General features: G+C 40.7%; 1 protein-coding gene across 1 annotated transcript in view; it reads right to left on the reverse strand.

The window, feature by feature from the left end:
- Positions 1-959: 959 nt before the first annotated feature.
- NR1D2 (nuclear receptor subfamily 1 group D member 2) overlaps positions 960-27,222 on the reverse strand; it is a 49,837-nt gene continuing 23,574 nt past the window's right edge. The window contains 6 exon segments of the mRNA XM_036760070.1: positions 960-4,421; positions 6,610-6,820; positions 21,252-21,437; positions 24,140-24,625; positions 24,627-24,772; positions 26,580-26,724. Coding sequence (XP_036615965.1) covers positions 4,225-4,421; positions 6,610-6,820; positions 21,252-21,437; positions 24,140-24,625; positions 24,627-24,772; positions 26,580-26,724 — 1,371 coding nt within the window. The 3' untranslated portion in view covers positions 960-4,224.

Below are 27,222 nucleotides of genomic sequence, written 5' to 3' on the forward strand. Positions count from 1 at the left end.
CCAGTCCAAGCAAAATGAAGCCAACCATCCACCGGGTTTAGTGATGCCTCTACCTGATGGCTTAGTCAGGTGACCGAAGCCCAACAAAATTATCTTTTCTTAATGGCATTTTGGTCTGAGTTGATCCTAAGGATCGCGCTTTAGAGATAGAGACCTCAGGACTCAAGTCATCTCGCAACCCTCTAACTTCACAAATGAGAGAACCAAGACCCCCTAAAGAACTGGGATAGGGAGACACAACTTTGACTTAAGGGAAGGCAGCACAGTGTCATTTAGAACAGTGACTCTGGAGGCAGAGAATTGGTTCAAATCTCAGCTATCACAGTAACCATGCGATCTTGAACAAGTCACATCCTCTGAGCTTCCTCATTTGTAAAATGCAGGCAGGTGGGAGCTGGATCAAAGCTGTCAAACACACAACCCCTACCACACCCAAGTGCGCCCGGAATCAGATTAAAATATAATTGGAAAATATATAACAAAATGAGTGAAACTACAACACAGAAGTCAATATGGGGCCTGCAAGGATCGTCATTTATGGGATAGTGGCCCCCATTTTTGAGTTCGACACTACTGGGTTCCACTGTCTCTAAGGCCCCTCCCAGCTCTGAATCTATGCTCCTGGGAACCAGTGGCACCTCGCATTTTAACTCCTTTCCATCATGTGCCCCTCATTCCAGATAGCTCCCCCCACCCCCTTTTCTTTTGTGTGTTGTCTTTCCCAGTGAGATTGTGAATTCCTTAAGGGCAGGGGATGGCTTTCTTTTTTTTTATATCCCCAGCACTTAGCAGTGTCTGGTACACAGTAGGTACTTCATAAATGTTGACTGTTTCGTTGACTTCAACGCTTAAATGATTTTAGATATTCTTGTGGTCAAGATGTGTTAGACAGTAAGTTTCAATTACAAATGGTTTCAAAAAAAAAAAAAAAAAAAACTATAAAGTCCCAAACCAAACACTTGGTTAGAAATCACATTTATTATCCACCCCATCCCATGTACAGGCTACTATTCAGAAACACAGGATGAGATATTGTCCATGCCCTCATCAGTTATCATTTTGTCAATAAACTGAACCTGTGTCCTGTCTACAATAATGCATCTCTCATTAAAAAAAAAAACACCCAAAACCCATTTGTTTGCTTTTTAATGCAAGGATAGCTTCAAGTTTTATTCTGGATCATATGAAGACAAGTTCCTTGTTTGTCAGTCATGATGCCAAGATGCTCCTCCCTCCCCCCCTAAAAAAAAATTCTGTATCTTAAGTGATAAACTCTTACATTCAGCAAACTTGAAAAGAAACATAACAATGGAGATAAGCAGTTACCCTCGTGCACAGTAATAAGTCTAGATGATGTTTACAGAAAATAAATCAGATCTTATCAGGTTACATCAATTTCTTGAAATGTAGATTTGAAAGATAAACACTTAACCCATATCCAACACCCGCTCAGAAGTTTTTTAAACCTGTCTTCCTACTCCCCCCCTTAAGAAAAAGGACCTCCCAGGAACACAAGGTTTGCCCTTTTCCACAAGCGGACCCTCCCCTCCCTGGGGTCTTGGAAGGATACATGAAAAACACGGACAAGATTTAGTTTGCTGACATAATGAATGCCCTTAGTTTGCTGACATAATGCCCATATGTTTCTTAAGATGCAAAAGCAGAATTAAAATGTCATTGAACTCATACAGTACATTATTTAGTCAATCAGCCATGTTCCACCAACTGAGAAAGTTGTCTGTCCACATCAGGTATCTTCTCAGTACTTCGTAAGTGTAGTGTATGACCAGTGACTTGGTAAAAGAATGTGCTTGCAAAAACACTGCTGGCTTAATTTTGGAATTCGAGGTTTCAATATATGGATCATTTTCCAACACGGAAGTGCTGTGAGTGGCACCTTGTTTTTTCATATGAACTCTCCATTCATTTCTCATCATCTACAGGAAGAATTCATTCAAATAAAATGTCACAAGACAAAATACATATCTATATACCTACATAGATGTATATATAGATGTATGTATATATTGAACCTAACTAAAATTTTAATAAGCGATACTTACACAGTTCTGGTTATACATTCCTAAAGGCTTAATCATTTTTTAAGATACATGTGATAAAGAGGCATACGCAAAAGGCAAAAATTGGGTATTAGTTTAACCTTCTACTTTTTTTTTCCAAACATACCCCAAAAAGCTGTGTCTACTCCCACAGAAGAAAGCAAACCATGTCCTTGGATATCTTAAAAAATAAGAAATCTCAAAAAGATAATGCTACCATGGAAAGAATTCACAGAAACTCCATTAGATAGTCCATAAAAGTCATACCCAGTTCAAAGGTAAATCCCAATTATGGTTTAGGGAGATGGCATCAGAGATGTCGCTGCCATTTGTAGCCTTGGAGAAGAGAAGGGCTTGGTTAAACAGGAGCATGGCAGCAATTCAAATCCTGGTCGCGATGCTCTACAGCAGTAACGAGACTTTTATAAAATAAGGCATTTTGTTCACATTACATGACATAACAGGCATATCAGTAAACTAGACTCCTTTCATCTTTTCAATTTCATACAATTCACAAATGACAAAGAGAATGGACTTTCAGAGAACACCACTAAATGACTCTTTTCTGGGCAGGGAAGGGAGAACAGAAACACAAATTGGCACCTCCCACTGAGCATTTTTTCTGATTGCTGCAAATGAGAGGACATTTTTACAAATCGGAGTTAACAAAATCCCAATAGTCTTGCACATACCACCTCCCTGTAAGCCTAGATGTGCACAGCAGAGAGAAGGTCAAGTTAGGCCACTGGATTGATACTTTCTGATTTCAGACTTACACCCTATTCGATAATAAAACAAAAAAAATTCTTTGTAGTGTAAAAAAATGGTCTCAAAATATGAAAAATATGCTATTAACATATTAAATACAACATTCCTTAAACTACAGGTTATTAGTTCTGTAGAAAGAACCAACATTCTTAACCACTTGGCTGCTATTTCTTTTTTTTTTTTTTTTTTTTTTTTTTTTAGCAATGCTACAGCATGTGAATAGTGGTCAGCAGCTCAAATTTTATCAGCTCAAGCTTGGAATCTCTGCTAAATTGGCTGTTAGATGAACTAGTACCTTAAACAATTAATTCTCTTTCCCAGACTCTAAAATATATTACTTAGGGTTGAACTTAATGTTGCATGTTTACATTATGTATTCTTTAAATTAACAAAAATAGAGCATAAATTCAATCTGATAACATCAAAACATCTGTTAGTGATGGTTATATCATCGGTCAGTAGGCAGTAAGTACCTATTTGGTTCTTTTCATACCTCTATGTTTAAACCTCTTGTATGATAAACTTCTTCACAGTTTAAAATATTGTGAAGAAATATGTAAAACTATATTCACATACATATTTGTACACAAAACTATGCTATTCATATATTCATAAACATGCAATGTGTGTGCATTGCTATACATACACATATGCATGTGCCCTAAATAATGAATGAGTTGGTATGGACTGTGAAATCATTCCAAAAAGTTATTTATGAGTAAGAAGTAAAATAATGCTTTATTTACATAGTGCCTATCTCCCAGGAGGTAAATATGCTTTACAGACATTTTCAAATTAACCCTCACGATGCCACTGTGAAGTAGGCAAAGGAGCTATTCGCCTCAGTTTCCACTTTCCACATGAGGAAGCTGAAGCCTAAAGAATTGAGTGGCTTGCTCAGGATCCCAAGCAGCTCGCTGGTGGCAGGGCAAGGGACAACCCACAGAGCTGAGTTCTCCATTCATTAGGTCACCCTGCCTGCCTGGTGGCGAAACAGAGGTCTGTGATTTGAAATTTCCCTGAAAGTAGGATAACTTCAGAGCCCACCTCCTGTTAATTGTGCGTTCTGTTTATACCACAGGGAGATGAAAATTCTTTTTGGTTTTGGCAGATGAAAAAAGCCTTAACATTCAGTGTGACTATAATTCAGTGTAGCTTCTCCTGTTTAAGGGCGACACAGCTGATTTGGTGTATATCATGGAGGATGCTGTCAGGTGCATTGCCGGGTGGCTGAAAAGTTTTCAGTATTATTGCGTGATTATAGGGATCTCTAACAATCAAGTAATGTCTTAAGGGTTCCTCTTTCTCCACACAGGGGACAAACCTATAAATAAGCATTTTAGCACAAAATGTACAGTCTGCATGAACCAGTCCATGTATAAATAAACAAACAGACCTAAGGGTGAACTTTAAAGGCCAAAAGCTCTTCAGAGTGCATGTTGTTTAAAGAACGCAGATCTGGCAACTTTAAAAGGAGTTTTGTAAAAATAGAGGCTTCGTTCGGATGATTTTTCATTATTAAGGTCCTTAATGCACGAATGAGGGTTTCTTGTAAAGCCTCCACAGAGTTGACATTTTCTATTCCTGATCGATCTAGTATGGGGAAGGGGGGAGGAGAGAGGAGGCAAAAGGAGGGAGAAATGAGGGAGGAGGAGATAAGGAAAGGAGGGAGAGAGACATTAAACAATATTACTATTAGCATTTACTTCTTACTCACCAGCCTTATACAGTAGCACTTAATGATATAAAAAGGTCCTAAGAAACATGAACCAATTTAATATTCACTAATTGTAGAATTAAGTAAATCTTAAATGGAAGGGTTTATAAAAAAGAATCATTATCTTAAAAACCACGTTGCCATTTGGTAAATGAAATAAACTAGCATTCTGTACAGCTTTCGACACTTAATACAATGAAATACTCTAATTTTACAATCTGCTCTATCATCATTAAATATTATTATTTCTACTGGAAAGTGTGTGTGTGTTCGTGCGTGTGTGTGTGTTTAGCAACCCCAGGTCTCCAGAAGCTCCCCATGAAGCCACTCAGCCTCTGACCCCATGCAGCTCTTTTCCCTCAGTGATGACAGCATTAGCTTCTCCCTCCACCTCCACATCACAGTGCAAAAATAAACAAAGCTGTTTAACGTCCCAAAGAGGTGCAGATGCTTGAGGGTACCTTCTGACCCTTCTGGTATCTGACCAGCAAGGAAGGGAAAAAAAAAAAAAGACCTCTACAATCACCCAACAGCATGCTCACTCATGCTTTATACTCATGAAAAGGGAAAAATGTTGTGTTCTTGTTTAAAAAGAATAAATGCCACGGTTTTTTGGGTTTTTTTTTTTGGAGACTTGGTTTCCCTCTTTCCTGTCCAGGCTGGAAGCACAGGAGCCACTCCCCGGCCTGGGCCCATCACTGGTTAGCAGCGGAGCTTGCCAACCTGGCCCAGGTTGCCCCTCCCCAGGCAGATTGGTGGTCCTCACTCCAGGGGCAGATCCATGAAAGTCATTGGCCTGGCTAGCCCTCACAACTCCCAAGCCCAAGTGATCCACCGCATCAAAGAGCCTAGGTTGCTAATATAACCCTTTAACACAGTCACTATAAAGAATTCACAGCAGCAGCACAGAAAACCGTGGGGCACTGCTGCCCACATAAAGACTTCTGCCCTGTGACCTGATGCCCTGTCCTGCCTGGGGCTGTCCCCAGGCTCCCATATGCAGACATTTTCTTTCCCCACTCATGCCCTTGACCCAAAATGGAATGGTCACCTCTCTGTAAATAACCCCCAGACCTTCATTTGCAGCCCTGACTTCTTGGCATCCTCCCTTCCTTAGCTCCCCAAGCCTATACAGCAGCCACGTATGCGTGCGCTATCTACCATCTTAACATCCCATCTAGAATTGTATTCTGACACATGCTATTTCTGCCAGTAGCACCACTGTTCCCTTAGCATCTCAGCTCAGTTTCCTCCTCCTCACCTGACTCCCCTTGGAACTGCATGGGACCTTCAGGCATCGAGCCACCCCTAGGCACCTCTTTTTGCAGGGGAGGAAACTAAATAACCCCCAGTTTCCTTATACACAGCAGAAAATACTACTTGTCTTAAAGGTTCCAGTCAAGTCAACAAACACTTCGTAAGCACATGACCCATCCAAGTCACTGAGTCAGGCAGGAGGGGGGTGGGGATGGGGGAATCTAGACAACAGCTAAGCATCAGGCTGGGTTCTTCTACTGGGAAAATGAAGGAAGGAAGAAGAAGAAGGGGAGGGAGGAAGAGTTTTTCATGGGACAGTCTTTGTATGTTTTTAGCCGACTGATAACATCACTTCCACCACACCAGCAGGCCTAAAGGTACCATTTGTTTGACTTAGTTTTTTGAAACCTACATCAAGGGAGTAAAATAAATGTTGAGAATTACAAATATGTTGTAAATCTTCAACAGAAGCTGAAGCACAGAGTAGTGGGTGAGGACTTTGTAAGGACCATGGCCAAATAAGGGCTACAACTTTCTCTACAACAGTGACAAACAGTTTTTAAAGTAAAGACAGGGTTCCCAGACTACAATGCCTCTAAGTGACCACTCTTCTCCTGGCAGGCTGAAGGCCCCAAGTTCCCTGCCACTGTTTTCCTGGCCATGTGGTGAAACCGTGGCCAGTCTCATGCTCCCTTCAGCTCCTTGAGAGGAAGGTTGGCTCATTTTTTATCCTTGTATCCCCAAGGCTTAGCACAGTACCAGGCACACAGCAAGGACAGCATGAATGCTTGCTGATCAATTGATTACCTGCAGATACTAGGACTACAGCTGTAAACAAACTCATCTCCTCATCGCTGAGTTGTAGAGAATTTAGTTTCTCACTAAATTCAAACATGGAGTTGAGCAGCTCTCCAGCTCCCATTGAGCGTAAATCATCCACACTATACTTCTTTCCACTCAGAAAGGTCACAGTACGTTCCTTTGCATCAAACAGTGATGCAAACCGTACCATTAAAACCTAGAAAGAGAAAAAAAAAGGAGTTTTAAAAATTCATTAATAGTACCAAGCAAGACAGCTTAATAACATTTAAGTCAATAAAAAACACCTTCAATATAAATAAACCACGTATAAAGAAAACTATTTCCGAACATCACTTTAAAATAAAAAGAATCAAAAGCATACAATTAAAACCAGAAAAAAGGAAAACAAAAGACTTTGCAATTATTTTGTTTTTTTTAAAGCTACAGGTAATTCCACTGTACAAACAAAGAGAATTTTCAAGGATTTGGTGCTTATATTTATAACTCTATATTCATTTATGCAGGAAAATGATCAATAACAAGAGATATCTGACCCTATTTTCTAACTCAACATCTATGAGCTGATCTTTCTAGAACAAGAAGTACCATCCTTTATTTTCCTGCAAATTTTTTTGGGCAACAAGCTTTAGGAGATAGAAAAACACAACTTCTACAGGGAATGCAAATAAGCTGCGTCATTTTTAAAAAAGATGTGAGGGAGCTCACTTGACATCCAGGAGAGCAGAAGGTGCTTAAAGAAAATTAACAAATTGCAGTCAGAAGAAAAACCATGTCAGCAAGGAGGAAAAGCTAGGAGAACAGCAGTGGCAACTAATGAGTGGTACCAAATGGAATGTCTGTTGCTTTTGCAAAGAGGAAACCAACCAACCCTAGGTTCCAAGGACCATGCTACACAAAATAGAAATAAGCTGTCTGAAACTTTCTCTTAGAAGCCAGCATTATTATCCCACAACTCATGTCTAGGGGCTCTTGTATCAAGGAGGAAGAGAAGGAGGGAAGGAGGGAGGGAGAAGAGAAAACAAAGAGGTGGGGAGGGAAAGGGGCTTTTTGTCTTCTCATTGTGCAAAGTCTCATGGGTTCAAATATTGTGGGGGTGGAGGTAGGATAAGAAAGGTGGAAGATAGAAGGGCCACTGAATTTTAAAAGAAATGCCATTTTTGTTACTTTTAAGTTGTCAACAAAACAGGTCATACTTTTTCTCCTCTGAGTAGACAATAACCATTAGCATACTCATTATGTGTATATATATGTATAGGTGTGTGTACTATGTGTGTATATGTATGTGCATGTGAGGGGGAGAGAAGGAGAGGGAGGGAGGGAGGGGGGAGAGGGAGAGAGAGAAAGAGAGAGAGAGAGGGAGAGAGGGAGAGAAAGGGAGAGAGGGAGAGAGGGAGAGAGGGAGGGGGGGGAGAGAAGGGGAGAGAGGGAGAGAGGGGGGGAGAGATGGAGAGAGGGAGGGAGAGAGAGAGAGAGAGAGAGAGAGAGAGAGAGAGAGAGAGAGAGAGAAGAAGAGAGGGAGAGAGGGAGGGAGAGAGATCACTAGTATTTTCTACAGAGTTTTTTGTGGGATAAATTATACCCTTTTTTCCCCTCCCCCCATAATTAAGGAAAAACTTTAGGCCTGGCCATTACTATGTTAATTACAAATTATTCTCATCTGCATGCAAAGCATCCGTTTCCAACCCCTCTTTCCAACAGCCCTTGGAGGAGAGTAAAGAAGCAACAGCTGCAGCCTTAGCCAAGGAGGGGGAAGAATAGGGGGAAGGAACTCACTCCAATTGCTGGTAGGACAGATGCAGCCTAGAGACCAGCTTGACCATTTCTGGACCAATCTATACCGCACCCCACCCCCTTCACTTTCTAACACAATTTTTTAAACCTATCCTCCCCATCCTCTTGGCTTCTTGTTATCTGCCCACCAACGCACCCCTCTCCAGTACACTTCTTCCAACTTTCCTTCCCAATAAATTGTAAGTCTATCAGCACAGCCTATAAGTAAATGCAGCAGGCAAAGTTTTTGTAAAGTATGTATCCTCTCCAGGGTCGATCAAAAGCATATCATTAAGCAAGAAAGAACCAAGAGAACAGTTTAGTAAACACAATGATCCTAGTAACCAGAAAGACGTGTCTTCCACTACTGAAGAACCCACAGAACAGAAAGGGATACGAAGGGAGGAACTCCTACGTGGGCTGTGGACATGATGTATGAGAGGCACCAAGACAGAGGCTGCCAGCTGCATAATCCTGAAAAAGGCCTCCAGGCCTCACCTCTGAAAGAGGGACAATGTGTCCTGCAGCCCTCCCCCAAGGGTTCCCTTGGACCGGGCTGGGAGAATCAAGAGAGAATGGAGATCAAGCACTCTGCGAATACCACAGCACTACAGAAAGTCAGTTACTATTATTACTACCACTGAGACATGCGTATGCTTAGTTGGTCTGACTGTTTAAAGCGAAGTGTACTATAAAGGTGCTACTGTTTTAAAGATGTCACTCTGTTGTGACTACATTTACACTAGACAACCTATGGAAATACAACATGAAAGTCTGCTCCAGTGTCACAAATAAAATCACTGGCGCTTCCTCAGAAAGGCTCTTCTCTTTTTCTTAACCTAGAAACCTGCAAAGAGGTGATCCAGCCACCTCAAGGGTCACTCCATGGCAGAGCATAAGCTCATGCACCAAAGTCCCACAGGAGAAACAGAAGAGACACAAATCTCAGAGAAAGATGACGCTCCTGGCCAGCCTGAAGACTCCAGTAGCTTTAAAGGGCAGAACTGGAGCAGCACACAGCACACACATCCAGTACCTTTGTTGTCAGAAGGGCCCCTAGGAATTGCTAAGTCTCACTTTTCGAGACAGTCAACCAGCGTATTTCCCCCAAAAGAGGACAACTTTGTTTTTAAAGGTGCCCCTTTCGACACCTCCACTATCATCCACCCACCCCTTTATAGGTACAGAACTCCACTCATAAGGTCAGATTTTTTTTCACTGTGTTGCCAAGGTTTTACTGAAATTTTTTCCCTATTTTTCTTTAAAAAAAAAAAAATTCTTTGTTCTTAGACTCAGTTCTCTGAGGAGGAGGAGGGGAAGGGATATAGGGATGGAAATCTAAGCAATGTAAAAACAAAACACACCAGTAAAAAATTTTTTAAAATGCCCTTTTCTAGCTAAGGCAGCATGGGTCCATAGTTTAGCTTGCACAGGCAAAAATTAGCTTGTAGAAATAGTCAATTGATTATTGTCATGATTGCTGACTATGAATTGAATGTCTGGTCTTTAATTCATTCTATGCTTTGGGCAGTTAATTTACAGTAACTGGCACACCCAGACTATATCATTATCACCTTTGAATATTTGAAGGGCCATTAGAGTGGAAAGCTCAGCCCCAGGGGGCAGAAGGAGGAACTTACTGAGAAGTTGTCAAGAAGCCTCTTTCCACTGGATCTAAGGACACGATTCCTAACCCAGAGAAGTTTCCCAGTATGGAGATCATCTGAGGGCTCCTAGCACTGGGAGGGAGGATGACCCCAGGGGGATGCTGCTGGTTAGACAGAACACTCTCTCCAGGGATGGTTTAGACTAGGTATTCCCTGAGGTCCCTGGCATCTGTAAGATGCAGGGAATCTGTGACATCTTCTCTGACCCCCCTCAAGTGAAATGCACAACACTCATTATTATCGATCAATGTTTAAAGTTTGTGCCTTACATGTTTATGAGACAGAAAGGGAAATATGAGACACATAAAACTCATATTTTCAAAAGAATCATTTAGCATTTAAATGAATTATCAAAAATTAGGAATAAGACTTATTCTGGCTATCTCTAATTACAAAGTATATAGCACGGGAAGAGGGACTTACACAATAGCAACAGAACCAGATTTGGCCTCAAAAGGACCCCAGTTTAAATCCTGGCCTTGGACAAATTACTGACTCGTTTTCCTTATTTGTAGAATGAGGACAGGGCAGGAAGGAGTCAGTTGGTCTAGATGACCTTCTAAGGGGAGGGGGAGGGAATAAGCATTTATGAAGCACCTACTATGTGCTGAGCACCATATTAAGCACTTAATAATTACTATCTCATCTGATCCTCACAACCACCCTTGGAAGGAGGTGCTATCATGCTGATTTGAACTCAGGTCTCCCAGACTCTGGAGCAACTAGGTGGCACAATGCACAGAGAGCCAGACCTGAAGTCAGGAAGACTCATCTTCCTAAATTCATATCTGTCCTCAGACACTGCTTTGTTGTGTGACCCAGAGAAAGTCACTTAACCCTGTTTGCCTCAGTTTCCTCATCTGTAAAATGAGACACAGAAGGAAATGGCAAACCACTCCAGTATCACGGCCAAGAAAACTCCAAACAGGGTCACAAAGAGTTGGACACGACTGAAAACAATCGAACAACTTCTGGATTCCACTGCCCAGAGTTCTACCCACCGCACTACCCCTATGACCTTTTGTCTTAAGTCTATACTCCTAAGGATGAAGAACAGCATAAAATAATAAGAGATGTTTAATATAAAACTCCACAGAATCCAGGCCCTTTTTTTGGCATTATGTTAACACTTTTTAGTCTCAAAATTTTTAACTCCACAAATCAGGTGATAAAGGCAAAGACATGACAGCCCCACTAAAGAGAGGGGTACACTCACAGAAATTAATCGGGAGAATAGCGCACTGTTCGATGAAGGGTTGTCTGGTTTGGGGGCAAGGATCATGACTATTTGTTCATTTTTAAAAACACAGGTTTGGGCTCCCTCCACTCCCTTTCCCACAATGGGAGCCTGGCACCTCAAGTGCCCAGCCTGACTCCTCCACTGTGCTCACCCCTAAGCCATGTGGTTTTCTGCCTCTGTTTGCCCCAGCTAGTGACCACCAGGCAGTGGCAACACAGGTAATGGTGGTCATGGCACATCTTTGAAGCTCTTAATCGAGCTCTGGGTACGACTACTTGGCCCAGGAGTTGGTCAGGCAGCCCATGTGTGGTGAGGCGTTGCTTCCTCCTTGAAGTCTCTTCTGACCAAGTCCTTTGGGGCTCCCTCCCTACTTGCTGTGGTGGTTAGCAAAATGGGCTCCTTAGCACTTATTTCAACAAGTGCCCTTGAAGAGTTTGGCTTTTGTTTGCTTTGAGTAATTCAGTGTATTTCATTGAGTCTTACCAAGTGCTAAGCCCCAGGCTCTAACCCCTATTTGGTGTTAACCTATGTGGGTGTGGATTGGTAACTAAGGTGGGGCCCAAGGTGGGGCTAACTCAGGGGAGGGCCTAGTTTTACACATGAGTTTGAGTGATAGGTTTGGAACACCAGAGGCTCTTAGACCACGTGGGTCTAAGTCGCCTCTTTGTGAGTCACCTGTGTGACTCACCCCTGACGCTGAAAAAGATATAAAACCAGGGGTTGGCCTCCTCTTCCTTGGAGCTCTTTCCTGCAGCAGTGGTGGCACGTGTGACTCTGGGCCAGCCCTTGTTCTGAGCTCCCGGGCTGAATCTAGATGTTGGTAACTATGAATTGTATTGGGTCTGTCTGTTGATGTTTATAATTTGTTTGTATGTTGCTCTGAAGTTCAGGGTGCTAGCCTTCTCCCCTGAACTAAGTGACTGATATTTGTATGCTGAATTAAAGTAAGCTTGTCAACCCCTTCACCTTGCTTTCCTTAGTTAAGCAGATCAAAAGAACCTGTGCTTTTGCGGCGTGCTGGCAGCTTTCTGGGTGCTGGCTGTTGGTGGATCTTACACCCCCCACAGCAGCTGCTAGCTGGATTGTTGAAACACTTGCGTAGCCGCTTTATCTATGTACATGCTGTGCTCTGCCCCAGGAAGATGTAAGCAGCTCCCAGAGAGCATGATTATTTTGTTTTTGCCTCTTGCATCATGGCAAAGCAGGGCACAGACCGGTTTGTTTGCTGAAATGAACTGGCAGAGAAGGGAAGAAACAGAGACTACAGTCTATTCTCAAAGAAAGAAACTGAACAAGCTATGAATGAACTTCCAAAGAAAAAAAAGACCTGATGGATTCAAAAGCAAATTCTATCAATCATTCAAAGAGCAATTAATTAAGCTATATGGGAGAAAAAGCAAAAAAGACCCAATGAAATTCCTTTTATGATACAGGTATGGTCTTGATACATAAACAAGAGGGAATTACAATAGGAAAAAAAAAACTAGAGACCAATATCCCTGATGAACATGGATACAAAAATTTTAAATAAATTCTTAGTAAAGAAGATAAAAGAATATATCGCAAAGGTCATATACTATGACACAGCTAGATTTATAATAGGAATGAGTTAACTACAGTAATAACAACATCAATAAGAATCATGGGATTATATTAATGAATGTAGAAAAAGCTTTTGACCAAGTACAAGTCATTTCTCTTAAAAACAATAGAAAATAGAGGGATGAATGGTTCTTTCCTTAAATCAATAAATAGCACATATCTAAAACCAAGAGCTGCTATTCTATGTACACAGATGAGCCCTTTTTAATAAAATCCAGGGTGAAACAAGGATGTGCATTGTCACCACTTGTATGTGACAAAGAAGCAGGAATGAAAGACAAGAAAAGGAGGCTGAAGGAAGACATACAGGGAAAGAAGCAGCAAATGCTTTTGCAAGTGATATGATACAATGGTACGCTTAAAGAACCCTAGAACCAACTGAAAAATTAATTGAAACAATTAATAACATCAACAAATTTACAAGAACTATACAATACAACTACAAATGACTGTTCACAGAAATAAAAACAGACCTAAATAACTGGGAAAGTATCAGTTGCGCATATTTAGGAAGAGTCAATATAATAAAAATGGTAATATCACCTACATTAATTTATTTATTCAATGCCATTCCCATCAAACTACCAAAGAATTACTTTACAAAACTATGAAAAAAACTAATAGAATTCAAATGGAGGCAGAAAAGGTCAAGAATTCATGGGAAATTAAAGAACTGGGAATGAAAAGGGCCTAACAGTGCCAGATCTCACACTATATTACAAAGCAGTAATTCTCCCAACAATTTGGTGCTAGTTAAAAATAGAGAAAACCTGTTGAAAACAATAGGTACACAACATACAGGAGGAAATGTATTTAGTATGCTACTATTCGTTAAACACAGACACCAGTTATTGGGATAAGAACTCACTGACAAAAAATGCAAGGAAAACAGGGCAGTAATATGGAAGAAATTAGATTCAAAACCTCTCACATTATTCTAAGCTAAGCTACAAATGAATACGTGACCTAACTATAAAATATTACATCATAAACAACTTACAGAAAAATGGAAAAAAATTATCCATCAGGTCTACGGCTAGAACAAAAGTTCAGAATCTAACAAAGGATTGAGAAGATCACAGGAGATAAAAGGAACAATTTCTGTTACAGAAAAATTAAAAAAAAATTTTGCATAAAATATAATAATCTAAGATGAAAAAGGAAATAATTTTACAGCAAGTTTCTCTGAAGAAGGGAGATCTTAATGTCCAATACGGGATATGAACAGTCAAATCACAACTAATGTTCCAAATCACTGCTAATCAGAAAAATGCTAATTAAAGCAATTCTAAGATTCTACTTCACACCCATAAGATTGGCAAAGACACCAAAAAATGAAAACGATCGATGTCGGAAGGGCTGTAGGAAAACAGGCAGACGGGCACACTACTGATGATACAACTACTTCTGGCAAGCAAACTGGAATTATACACAAAAAGCTACTGAACAGAACAGGCCCGTTGACCCAGAAATACCATTGGCCAGGCCAATACCTAAAACAGATTAAAGACATGGGAAAAGCTACTTTTTGTACAAAAACACACACACTTTTCGTTGTGGCAAAAAAAAAAAAAAAACCCCAAACCAAAATAACCTGGGAACTAAAGGAATAGAATATTATGGGGCTGCAAGAAATGAGGAAATAGATGATTTCAAAGAGGCGTGGAAACACTCGTATGACCTGATGCAGAATTAAGTAAACAGTTTAGGCTGTGAGATCAATGTCATACAAACGGACAATTTTTAAGACTTTACACACTGATGAAGTACAGAATGAGCACAACCAGGAGAACAGTTTACAGTAACAACAACACTTGAAAGACAAACAACTGCGAAAGCCGTGAGAGCTATGGTTAACATACGGCCCCATGTGAGTGTGTGTGTATTTTTTTGTATGTAGCCAACCAATAAATGAATTTGTTTTGCTTAATAACTATTCATATTTACTATAAGAAATTTTTCTTTTTTTTTAATGAAGTGAATAGGGAGAGGGAGATAAAGTGAATTTTTATTAATTAAAAAAATTATTTTAATGGAGAAGGGGATATAGAGTAAGTACTGCATCAATTTTTCAGATGAGGGCATTATATTGTAAATTTTACTTAATTGTTTTACTTTGTCACACAAGACCTTTGAGTAGAAACAACATTTATATGATTTTAATGTAAAAATAAACTACATCAACAAAACTTTAAAAAATAAAAGTATTTGAACAGTGATCCTGTCTCCTTCCACTATTCCAGTTTCACTCACAAAGCAAAATAAGATTTATCAGTTATGCAGAGAATTTGTCCCATACATAAATTATCATTTAACACTTTTATATTAGCTAAGGAATTTTTAAATAAGTTTCCAGCAAGAAAACCAATCTAAAAGATCACAGATTATCAATGAAAAGGAGGCTGCTGATTTTATAATCTTGTTAAAAAAAAAACAAACCCTAAAGAGTCTCCCAAGGCCTGCTCAGATGCTTGACATGACACAAGGATGAACATCAGAGTCCAATCTCTGGCCAAAAAGGTCTGCTGATGATCCCACTGACATTGGGCCTGCTGTTGGTGGACCAGCCTCACTATGTGTAAACAGGGTCCTCCAGGCTCATCATGAAATGATAAATTCTTTGGCCAGGAAACAAAGAAAAATGACAAGGGGCCTCCAGTCCCACCTGTGCAGCCTCTTTTCTCGTGGGTCATGACAGTGGAGAGAAAAGGAGCAGAAAAGGCTAAGAATCGCATCATTTGGGGGCCCTCTATAAGCTTTAGCTTCAGTGTTCTAAATGTGAGGTCCTCTTCTAATGACCTGCACGAAGTCACGCCACTGGAGAAAATGAATCATGGCAACACTGATAGCCAGGATGGAAGGAAGGTTCACAGGTCTTACTTGGAAAGACAAACAAAGGAGTTGGCAGAGTGGGCATTATTGTGTATCCAAAGGCAATGAGAATCCTAGACAAGTAACTCTTTTCAATGATTTTCTGATTATTAATATCAAGAAAAACATTAAAGCATAAAGGTTCTTGCCAAAGCTTTCAGCCACTATCACAGAGGACATCCAGAGAAGAGTCCAAATGATCATGAAGTCCTCCAGATGCCCCTGTTTATAGAGGACATCGTGTTAACAGCATAAAGCCTTGGAACACTGCAGCAACCCCTCAACAAGATTCAGTCACTCAAAAGAGTTTAGCCCAACTGCTGGTGGAATTGTGAACTGATCCAACCACTCTAGAGAACAATTTGGAACTATGCCTAAGGAACAATCAAACTGTGCATACCCTTTGATCCAGCAATACCACTGCTAGGTCTATATCTCAAAGAGACTATAAAAAATAAAAAAAGATTTGCATGTACAAAAATATTTATAGCAGCTCTTTTTGTGGTGGCAAAGAAGTGGAAATTGAGAAGATGCTCATCCCTTGCGGAATAGCTGAACAAGTTGTGGTATATGAATATAATGGAATACCATTATGCTATAAGAAATGACAAGCAGGCAGATTTTAGAAAAACCTGAGAAGACTTACATGCATTGATGCAAACTGAAGTGAGCAGAACCAGGAGAACACTGTACGTCACAACACTATACAATGCTCAACTATATCTGACTTAGCTCTTCTCGGTAACACAATGATCCAAGATGCTTCCAAGACTCATAACAGAATACTATCTACATCCAGAGAAAGAACTGATAGAGTGTGAATGCAAATCAAAGCATACTATTTTCACTTTTGGTAGTTTTTTGCCTTTGGTTCTTTTTCTTCACTACATGACTAAGATGGAAATGTTTTACATGATTGCACATATATATCCTATATCAAATTGTTTACCATCTTAGGGAAGAAGGACGGGAGGGAGAAGAAAGGGTGAAAATTTGGAACTCAAGATTTTATTTAAAAATTCATGTTAAAATTGCCTTTACACACAATTGGAAAAAATAAAATACTATTTAAAAGAAAAAAAAGAGTTTTAAGTCCAACAATCTACACCAGAAAACAAGCAAATGAAGAATGCACCAGGTCTAAACATCCAAGTATGCAGCTGGATGGACAACACCTAGATCCTAGATACATGATATAGATGCAGACCAGAAAAGAAAGATGGATTCAAGCTGTCCTATGCAGGACTTTCAGAAATCCCAACTTCTCCCCCAAAGCAAAACCTCTCCTCTACAAGACCAATATTGCTCCATTCATGCTATCTGGGAGACCATGTTCAATGAAGAATCAAAGAGGTCCTGAAAAGCTGAATAATATCATAGTAGAAAGGCCAGGGAAGTATTTAAAAAGCTTGAGAGTCAAATGTATGCCTCTGAAGGCAGCAATAGAAGGATACCATCCCCACGAAACTGCACAGCAACAGTATCACCCAGGTCCATGTGGGTTAAGCACAGCAGACAGATGCAGAGGCATAGAGAAACCATTCAGCACGTACAAGAAGCCACGGAGCAAGAATAAGGGGAAACAACTCGAGTCTTGCTCATAAATAATTTATGTTAACAAACTAAACGCATTAAAAACAAACACCACTACTGGAAAACCTGATGCCTCCCCAGAAGAGATGTCCAAAGTCACAGCACTCAGACTGTAGATTCAAAACCTAAATTTCATCCCTCTCCATGCCAAAAAGGGTGAAATCGAAGTCCACTGGTCAAGCTGACCCCAAATGTCAACCCTCAACAGATGTTAAGAAACAGCAGCTGATTCTGACAAAGCATCTGAAGGAAAGGAAAACATGATACATGGAGTACTTGGAAACATGATGACCAATGTGTACAAGGACTCATTTTCTACCAAAGTAAGAATCACTCCACAGTCAGAGGACATCTAAAGGAGAGCCCTCTACCATTAGTTCATCAAAAGTAGAATCTTTGTAGCTGGTAAGGTTCTATTGCTTTAAAGAAAATTTCTGAAATACAAAAAACAATTAAGTCAACAAGTGCCCAGAACTTTGAGAACTCAAGTGTGGGGGCCCCGAAGAACTTTGAGAACTCAAGTGTGGGGGCCCCGAGGAATTCTTCGGAGGACTGGACAGAGCATCTATGTCCTCAGGAAAAAGTGTCATCTATGTAGTTGGTAGTAGGACTGATCACAGACAGCATCAATACCAGAGAAATAAGGTGTCAACAGCGCAAGGATATCCCCAAGAAAACTGTTCATCAAAAGCGTCTAGACCTTCTTCCAAAAGCACACAATGTCAAGAGATTATGTGTGAAAGAAAAATACTCCAAAAACAGTGTATCTAAATCAAACACAACCCAAATTGATCCACAAATATTTAACTGCAGACTATGGTTTCAACATTCTGCTCAATGATATCTATATAAACTTTCTTTTCACTCAACAATGAAAAACACCCTGCAGGCTGGCTGGGCAGGCAGCATCAGGCAAAGCCTTGAGACCGGCCCCAAGGGGACTACAACAGCCCGATGACCCAGCAGAATGTGTCCGCAACCAGCAGCAGGACAGGAGGATGAGGCCGATGCTACTCGTTTTTCTCAATCTCTCCTACTGATGGAGAGAACAAAGTCCGGGGCTTTACTAGGAGAGGATGAAAGAACATACAGAAATCCATTAACAGCTAGCTCTGTGTGGCAGAATACTTACAGGCCACCGAGCAAGCTGAGAACCATACTCTGAAAGACAAGTTGGGTGTCCTGAACCTAAAGAGAGCTGGTGGAAGGAGAGCTAGAAACAAAGACCAGCCCAACGCAGAGGCGTCCTCAGCAGAGCTACCAGAGTATGTGCAGTATGGCAAGTCTTATCCCCAGGCCTTTGTACTGCTGGTCCCCAGAGCTGCTCTCCTTTCTTACCCAGGCCTCATAGAATGCCTGAATGCCTTCAAAATTTCACTCAAGAGCCAACTTCTACATGAGGCCCTCCCTGCAGCTGACAGAATCTTTCTTAGTTACCCTGTATTTTGTGGATATCTGCATGTCTTTATCTATACATGCACGTTTTCTTCTCCTGCCTACACACACATAATGGAAGCTCTTTGAGGATATAAACTGTTTCAATGTTTTCTCTGTCTCCTCAGCAATTAGCACAGTGCCAGGCACAGAGGAGCTGCTTAATAAATGCTTGTTGCTGGACTGATTAGATGTCATGGGCAAACATATGTTTTCTTTCTTACACTGAAATAGGAAAGGTCCCTATGTGGTCATGTTTTTATCTAGAGTTTAGAGTTTATCATCTGCAGAAAACTGACAATTTGGGCCAAATCATCAGCTCCTTTTTTTCAGCCTCAAGACCAGAGATGATATGCCAGAACACATAGATGGACACTAAAATGACGGGCAGACTGGGAAAAGCAAACATTACTCTATTCCCGGGGGAAGGGGAGTTCCTTTGAGATACCTACAAGGTAAGGCAGTGGGGCATAATGTGCCACTACTTTCTCTTTTTTATGGGTTCTACAAGATGGGAATAAGGCAAAGCCATGTTAATCTTAGGACTGACTGTGTATCTCTATTAGGATGCTGGCGTAACAGTGGGTTTGGATGCAGGATTAGGATAGCAAAGCCTAAAGCTGTTTGACAGAATGGTCAGGTATCAGCTAACAGACAAAGCCTGGTCAAAGGTGGAGGCCAGGAAAGGTCTAAGCTTTTTAAAAAGTTGGTCCAGACGTGGGATGGAAGAGAGAGTGCCACATGAAGTGCTCCCAGTTTCATGTTCAGAGTGTACTTAAAAACACGCCATCTTTGGGATAAGGTGAGATAAGACAGAGAAGAGAACGAAGGTCCTTTATCTGAGATGCAGCATGTGGATTGTAGCCAGGGATGTGCTGGTGAATGACTAGTTCTCTAGTCCATAAGATACTTTTCAGTTTAATCTCCATCACTTTCTTAAGTCTAGAGAGTCAATAAACAATACCTTGAGCCCTGATGTGTAGCTCTTGCCAATTTCCAAGACATAAGTACTCACACTGAAAAGTTAAATCTGCTCTCCAAGAATGTTCAGGCTGGCTCCATACACACCTGAATTCAGACCCAACACCTGCCAAGAGGAATCTAATAAGAAAGCAGGACAGAGTGACTGCAAAAGTAAATGAGACACCAGCAGAACTCATGCGTGCATGTAATAGGACATTTGTGCAGAAAACCAAGCTTACAGTGCCTTTCTCTATTAGACAACCTGGCCTGTTAGGCCTTCCAGCCACGGGAGACACCATCTCCCACCATCTGGAACTCTCTCCTCACCTCCATTGCAAACCTTTTTCTTCCTTCAAAACCCAGCTCAGATGCCATCTTCTCTATAACACCTTCCCATAGACTGCCTGTTATTAGCTCTCTCCCTCTTCAATTAACATTACTCTGCATGAATCAGCACAAACTTCATATGTGCTTCTTTGTATACATGCAGTATCCTCCCTGAAAGAAAGTAACCTCCTGGAGGGGAGAGCTTGGTTTATTTTTGTCTCTGCATCCTTTGCATCTAGCACAGGGCTGCTCTGCACATAGTAGGTGCTTAATACGTTTGTCAAACTGAATGGCATGTACAAGACTACACCAACTGCAGTAAACAACTACTAAAGCCAGCCATCCAGCATCTACAACTGAATGACTCTTGGACAGGAGCATCATGGGACTAGGAAGACAATCAAACATGGCTTAGCATTAACACCGTGTTCAGGGACGAGGAGAATTCAGACTGCTCATCCTCCAACATTTTAGCAGTAGTTTTGTAAGTTTATTTCCAAATAGGGCTTGCTAGGGACCAAAAATCATCACGTGGTTATGACACCCTTTCAATGTATTTTTCCAGACCCTGACTTCATTAACATAAAGAGCTACAAGTAAGAAATTTCCTCTACCAAATCAGCACCTGATCTACAACTTACAGTCTTAAGAGTTTTTTCCTGAGACACTGAGAGATTAAGAGACTAGACCTGTGTCACATGGGCAGCCTACTGAAGGCAGGTCTTACAAACCACATTGATTAACTTAAGAACTCTGACCAATGAGATGGCCAAACACACTTTTAGAAGACTGATGATGAACCAGGCTAGCCTACTGCCTCCTGACAGAGAGGTGAAAGACTCAAGAAGCAGAAAGAGACACACATTTTTGGACACTGTCCACATGGGAAATTTGTCACCAAGTTTTGTTTTTCTTTTAAACTGGGAGAAATGGAAGGGAGAGAAAATGAATGCCTGTTAATTGAAAACTAAAATTTAAAATATGTATGTACATAGATGCGTGTGTATGTATGTATGTATGTATCACAGGCAAATCTTGAACCCAGTTCTTCCTGACTTGGGGTCAGCCATTTGGCCACTATGTCACACTGCCTTTAAAACACTTACTTATGATAAAAGACTAAAAACCTTCCCAAAACTCTACGAAATGCATTGTCTTACCTCAAAGGTCCCTGCCTTTAAAAGGTTGACCTGGTCATGTTGAGAAAGATCTCTGAACCCTGGGATACGCTTTGCAAACTCAACCACTTCTTTCACTGCTGGGGTAAAACTCATGGAAAATTCTTCCCAGATTTCATGGCCTGATTTATGAGGATCCACATATGGAGACTTACTCATTGGACACACCTAGAAGACACAAAATGACTCTTTTTTAAGAGAGAAGTAAAAAAGAAAATTCAAAAATCAAGATTCTTAGAAATATGAACATCACAAAATATTATCTTACCTCTCCCCAAACCTTACACTCCCATTCTTAAACACTAGGAACAACAAACTCTGCTGGCTATCTACGTTGCTGTAGAAATTCCGATGGGCATTTAAAATTAAATACCTAATATTAATCACCAAAGAGTTACTCCAATCTTAAGCATTATAACAAGCTTCTATTTCAAATACTGATTACACTGACCCAAAAGTCCAGTTTGTATATGGCAGTACTTTAATGGGCACTCCAGTTAGAGATCCAAAAGCAGCCCTTTCCTAGAAATAGGCTGAGCACTTCCAAGGAGGTACAGGGAATGGGCCTGTGATTTCATTGGCTTGGAAGAAGAGATGTAAAGGAAGAAAGGGAAAGAAGAGGAGAAAGAGGGAAGGGAAGGCACAGAAGGAAGATCCATATTGGCAAGTCTTCCATTTGCTCAAAAGTTTTCATTGGATCCTATAGAATTGACGGGCATAAAGAAAACTTTCTTCCCAAATATGGCCATTATTTATTTGCCTACATTAGGCAGCTTAATTTCTGCCTTTGGCATCTTCTGGTATTATGGAGAGTAATGGGCTTTTAAAATAAATACTTTTAGGCTTCTTTTCCACAATGGAAAACCAAAGCAAAGGGGTAGGTCCTTTGAACTACAAAGATGCCCAAGGCTGATGTTTCAGAATTCATGCAAGGATCATTTACTGGTAAGTGAGCTTCCCTACAAGAATTAAACTGAACACTTTGGAAAATTCAAGTCAGTCCTCAACCCAAACCAAAAGAAAAAAAAAAAAGGAAAAGCCATTTGTCAATGAAAGCAGCTATTCTGCAGTCAGAGCAGCCATCCAGTCTACCTGGGCCAGCTCTCTGTCTGCTATACAAAGGGCCAAAATAAAAAAAAAATGATACTTACAGGCAGCTGCACCTTGACTTAGAAAACCACAAATTAATATAAACTTTGTTGTGTTGTATTTTTCTTTATTTTGTTAACCATTTCCCAATTCCATTTTAATCTGCTGCCACCTTCCACCACCTGCTGCCTCTAAGGAGGAGCTAAGAACCTCAGTCTCTCGCTCTAGTAATTCCAATGTCCATTTCATGATCAGCGGCAGGATCAGCAATGAACCTCTCTCTCGTTCAATCAAGCAGAGAAGACCAGAGACCTCTCTGCTAAAGAAATGTTGCTAGATGGCAGCTAAAGAGAGACAGACACATGCTGCTGCTGACTTCCCTCGATCCTTTCTCAACTGTTACCTAAGATGCATCCTTGGAGATAGTTCTCTGGCTATGGGAACTGTTACAAAACCATAGCCAGGAAGCTTATGCCAAGCTCATTTCAGCTTCAAAGGGGCTGCTCAGGCTGGGAGCTCCGATGCTTGTGGGAAAAAGAAGACTAAAGAGGACATCTGCTTAGGAAACAGAAGACAACAAACTGGCTAGTCGACTGGAGAAAAAACCAAGCACTAACCGGGACCCACATGTGTGTTTAATCCCATGATAGCAGCTACTCTGGGTAGAACTCTGCCAGGAGATGAACACTGCATGTTCATGGATTTGTTTCAGATTAGCAAATGAGAAATTAGTGAAGGAAAAAATCTTGCTAACACTCTCCATTCCCAAAAGCTGACCCCCAAATAGACATTTCTGAGAGAATCCTTAAAACAGATTTCATTAAAGTAACTTTTAACTCTCAAATAAAAGAAAATCTTAGTACAAATCTTTATCAAAAATAGCTGATTATTTTGCTTAACTGTTTTTAGGAATGTACTCTGTAGGTGGTGAGTATGGAACTTTGTGTTGGGCCAAAAGGCAAGTTCTTAAAAACATCATTTTTAAAATAAATTAATAAATATTGTGTGCCATAAAAAAGGAGCTGCTCATCCTCAAGACTTTTCCCTTAGAAAAATATCTGGGCTCACCAGTGCAGAATGCTAATAAACTGGCACATCCAGAAATATCTAGAACTTAAAAAACACTGGGTCTTTGGAAACATTTTCCACTTACTGAATAAGAGAGTAGTCCAACATTGATTCTGCTGATGATCATAAAAAAAGACACTGGAACTACTAAAAAACAGTGGGACAAACAGTGGTTCTTTCCCTCCTTCTTCAAGGCAGCATGGTGTAATATAGAGGTGCTGAAGGTGGTGGTGTTGTAAACATAATTGTTGTGCAATGTAATTGGGAAATGTTTAACAAAAGAAAGATATATATATAAATTCAACATAGATAATGTGAATTTGTTGTTTTCTAAGTCAATATGTAGCCTGTAAAGATCAGAGGCCCTGATACTTACTGTCTTAAAAAATGCCTTATGCTCTAGGACTTAAATTTTGAAACTCATTTCCAAGAGGGAAAAAAGGCACTCTTCACAATTTATAATTTGCATAAAATGCTACTCTCATCCATTTGATTCACAAACTCACATCTAAACCTGATGAAACCAAGTTATTTAGCAATTGGAAGACATTTGTTAAAAACTAAACTGTCTGACCTAAAACTCTGCACGGAATTGGTGCCAGAAATCCCAGGTTTTTGAGCCCAGGCGCTACTCACTATTATCACAACAAAATCAAAACAACTTGGAAATTTCCTTAATTTAAGAAGCGCAAAAGTAACCAACATCACTATACCAGATGCATTCTCCCTCCAGTGTTGCACAGGTAACTGTTCTTGTTCTCATTCTGAGAAAATCCATCCACTGGTATTTGATCACATACTCTTGGAGTATAGCCATTGGAGAAGTTCATACAGTGTCCATTTGTAATGCAAATGGCATGCCCGTTTGGATAATGCATGATGCTCCTCCCTTTGTACTGTCCGTTGAGGTGATGCTGGCTCTCACTATTGGGATAATGGCTGCCTCCAAGCCCACTGCTACAATGGTCATGATTTAAATTATATTGCTCCAAGCTCTTTGGAATCCTTTCTCCCCTTGGATGGTGCATGACCTCAGCAGAGCTCTCTTGCTGCTCTTGGTTATACATAAAGGTGTCCTGATGGGCTCTGGTCACCATGCCAATTACTTCTTCCTTTGCAAAATCTGAAGGAGGAGGAGAGGGACTCTTCATCTTCTCCTGTTGCATCTGGGGTTTGGGTCGTAGCTGTTCCTGGGCCGGCGAAGGTCGTCTGTCCATGACGATCCACTAACGCTTCACTCTGCAAGTGACCACTGAACTGGCTGGTCATCATGGTCTTCATAGCACTCTGCATTTCCATCAGCATCCTCTGTTTTTCACGTTTAGGAATTCGACCAAACCGAACAGCTGTTGAAGAGAAAAATATCTAATTCTTATTTAAAATATGGCCACTAGGTCAAACAAAACAAAAAATTGTTTATATAGCAAGCTGCCAGTCATTTAATTAAGGACTATCACTATGATAAAACACATCATTCTAAGTTTGATGGCTATGTGGTCAATGTTATACATATGTGTGTATACAGGTGACACAGTCCTTAAGAGATCTGACTTTGAAAGCAGGAAGAACTGGGTCCAAGTCCCACTCCTAATATACATATGACCTTGGGCTAGACACTTGACCTTTCAATACTGGAAGCACATATAAGAAAGGGTGCTGACCTGCACTGGCTGAGGGCATGTCCTCAACATGGAGTTCCCTCTGCTAATAAGTCATCAGTCTGGTCTCTACCTCTCTCCTATGCCTACATGCAGCATGAGTGGCAACGGCGCTCAGAGACCAACCCAATGATGATAAGGAAGTCACCCCACTCTATGCTCGAAGGCTTCTCGAAAATCTTCCCCTTGTCAAATCACATTAGTGACCTAATTTAATACCTAACAACAATCACATAAGCAGCTTCTCAGGGAAGAAAATTTAAAAAGATCAATAAAAATGAATATCTGAACAGATACTTGCAGATTTTCATAAAAATCATGGAGAAAAATAAGACTAATAATCTCCATTCTCCTAGTGTCCACAGTTTTGGTATCTACCCTGTGTTGTAAGTGCCCAGAGATGCTGAAGAGAAAAAAAACTACTTCTATTCTAGTGCTTACAACACAGATCAAAAATCAACACAGGCATTCAGTGAGAAGTCTCTTTAATCTAAATGCAGTCACTCATATTAACTTTTTCGAAGAAAAATGTTTTTATTTTATTTTTTTTAATCAGACCTTACCCTCTACCCAATTTGAGGATATCTCCTTCTTTACAAATTGTCACCTTTGTAACATTCCAGGAAGGGTATGAAACACCTCACCCCATATCTTCAATCAATCACACAAACACACACAGAGAAAGCTGGAGTTCTTGCAAATGATAATCCTGCAGCATTCAATTGTCAAACTCCGTTCTCAAGATACCGCTTGATACAACGTTTTGTTTTTTTTTATCGCTGGAGTACAAAGAAGGTGAGGGTAACCTGAGGATGGTCTCTGGTACAGTCCCATGGATTTTCCCTAAGTAACCCTACTAGCTATGGCTTAGTTAGAAAGTCCACACTCCCCTCTGCCAGACTAGGCTAAGAGCTGAAGAGGAGGTGCCAGCCAGAGAGGAGACAAACTCTCTGCTGAGAGAATGCAGTGACAATCCTGTGGATCCCTGTATCACAAAAACCATCTGGAATGACTCCTGCAGACTACAGGAGCTCTTCCACATTCTTTTCCACTTTATGTCTCCTTTCGAAATTCACCCAAATTCTAGTAATTCAAGTACATTCACATTAGAGTGGGTGAACAGAGAAATGAGGAGGGGTCTGCCAAGAAATCAACACGTGATATCTGAGGGCTCCTTAACAAAGGCAAGTAAAATGTCTTTGCAATAAAGACTCAAAACATTAATTTGAAAACAAGTTATTTGGGGAGAAGGCAACATAAAGCATATTTGGACAAAACCCAGCACAGAACAGTAAAGGGAGAAGAGAACCTGGGCATTTCCACTTTCAAGAGCTGGGAGCCCTCACAGACAGCAAAATGTGACTTCAATAAGTTCCTGTGCACCAGTGAAAAGGCACCAAGGGGCAAGGGTAGGCGGCCTGCAGGGAGCACATGTGACCCTCTAGGGACAAAAGCCGTTGGATTCTACTACTGGCTCCACACTTGGGGCACCTACCGTCTCGTGACATCCCAACAGACAGACATTTCTTGAAGCGGCACTGCTGACATCTGTTCCTGTTCATCCTCATGATAGAACAGTTCTCATTCTTCAGGCACTTTTTATACTGGATATTTTGCTGAATACTTCTCCTGAAGAACCCCTAAGGACAAGAAGACACACACAACCAGCTTTAAAAATCAAAATCTGTTCTTCTTTAGAAGAACTTCAATTCTGAGCCACGCAGGTCTTCATCAATAGCCCACTCAAACATGTATCTACAGCCTGGGAATGTTTCTGTTTGGGGATGAAGGGAAATAGTAGAGTAACCATACCAAAACATTAGGAACCTACAAGTACAAGAACTGAAATGTCCCTAACAAGCACCAGATCTTCCTCTTTTTATATCCACCCCATCCCCAATCAGCTGTCCCTGATCAGGGTGATATGTCTATGATCATGGCAGGATACTTAAAGGCCAACTATGCAGAGATGGCAGAAAATACACAACAGTGGTTTCCCTAAACCTTCTGGACAGTCACCTGCTGAGAACAGCTGACACGAACTGTGTGTTCCAAATTCCCCTGCCTGTATGCACTAGGTAAGTTAATGTGGTCCCACCTGCTCGATATCCCTATTCAATTATCCTAAGGAAAGAAAG

The sequence above is a fragment of the Trichosurus vulpecula genome, chromosome 5, assembly GCF_011100635.1.
Source record: "Trichosurus vulpecula isolate mTriVul1 chromosome 5, mTriVul1.pri, whole genome shotgun sequence".
NCBI lineage: Eukaryota > Metazoa > Chordata > Mammalia > Diprotodontia > Phalangeridae > Trichosurus > Trichosurus vulpecula.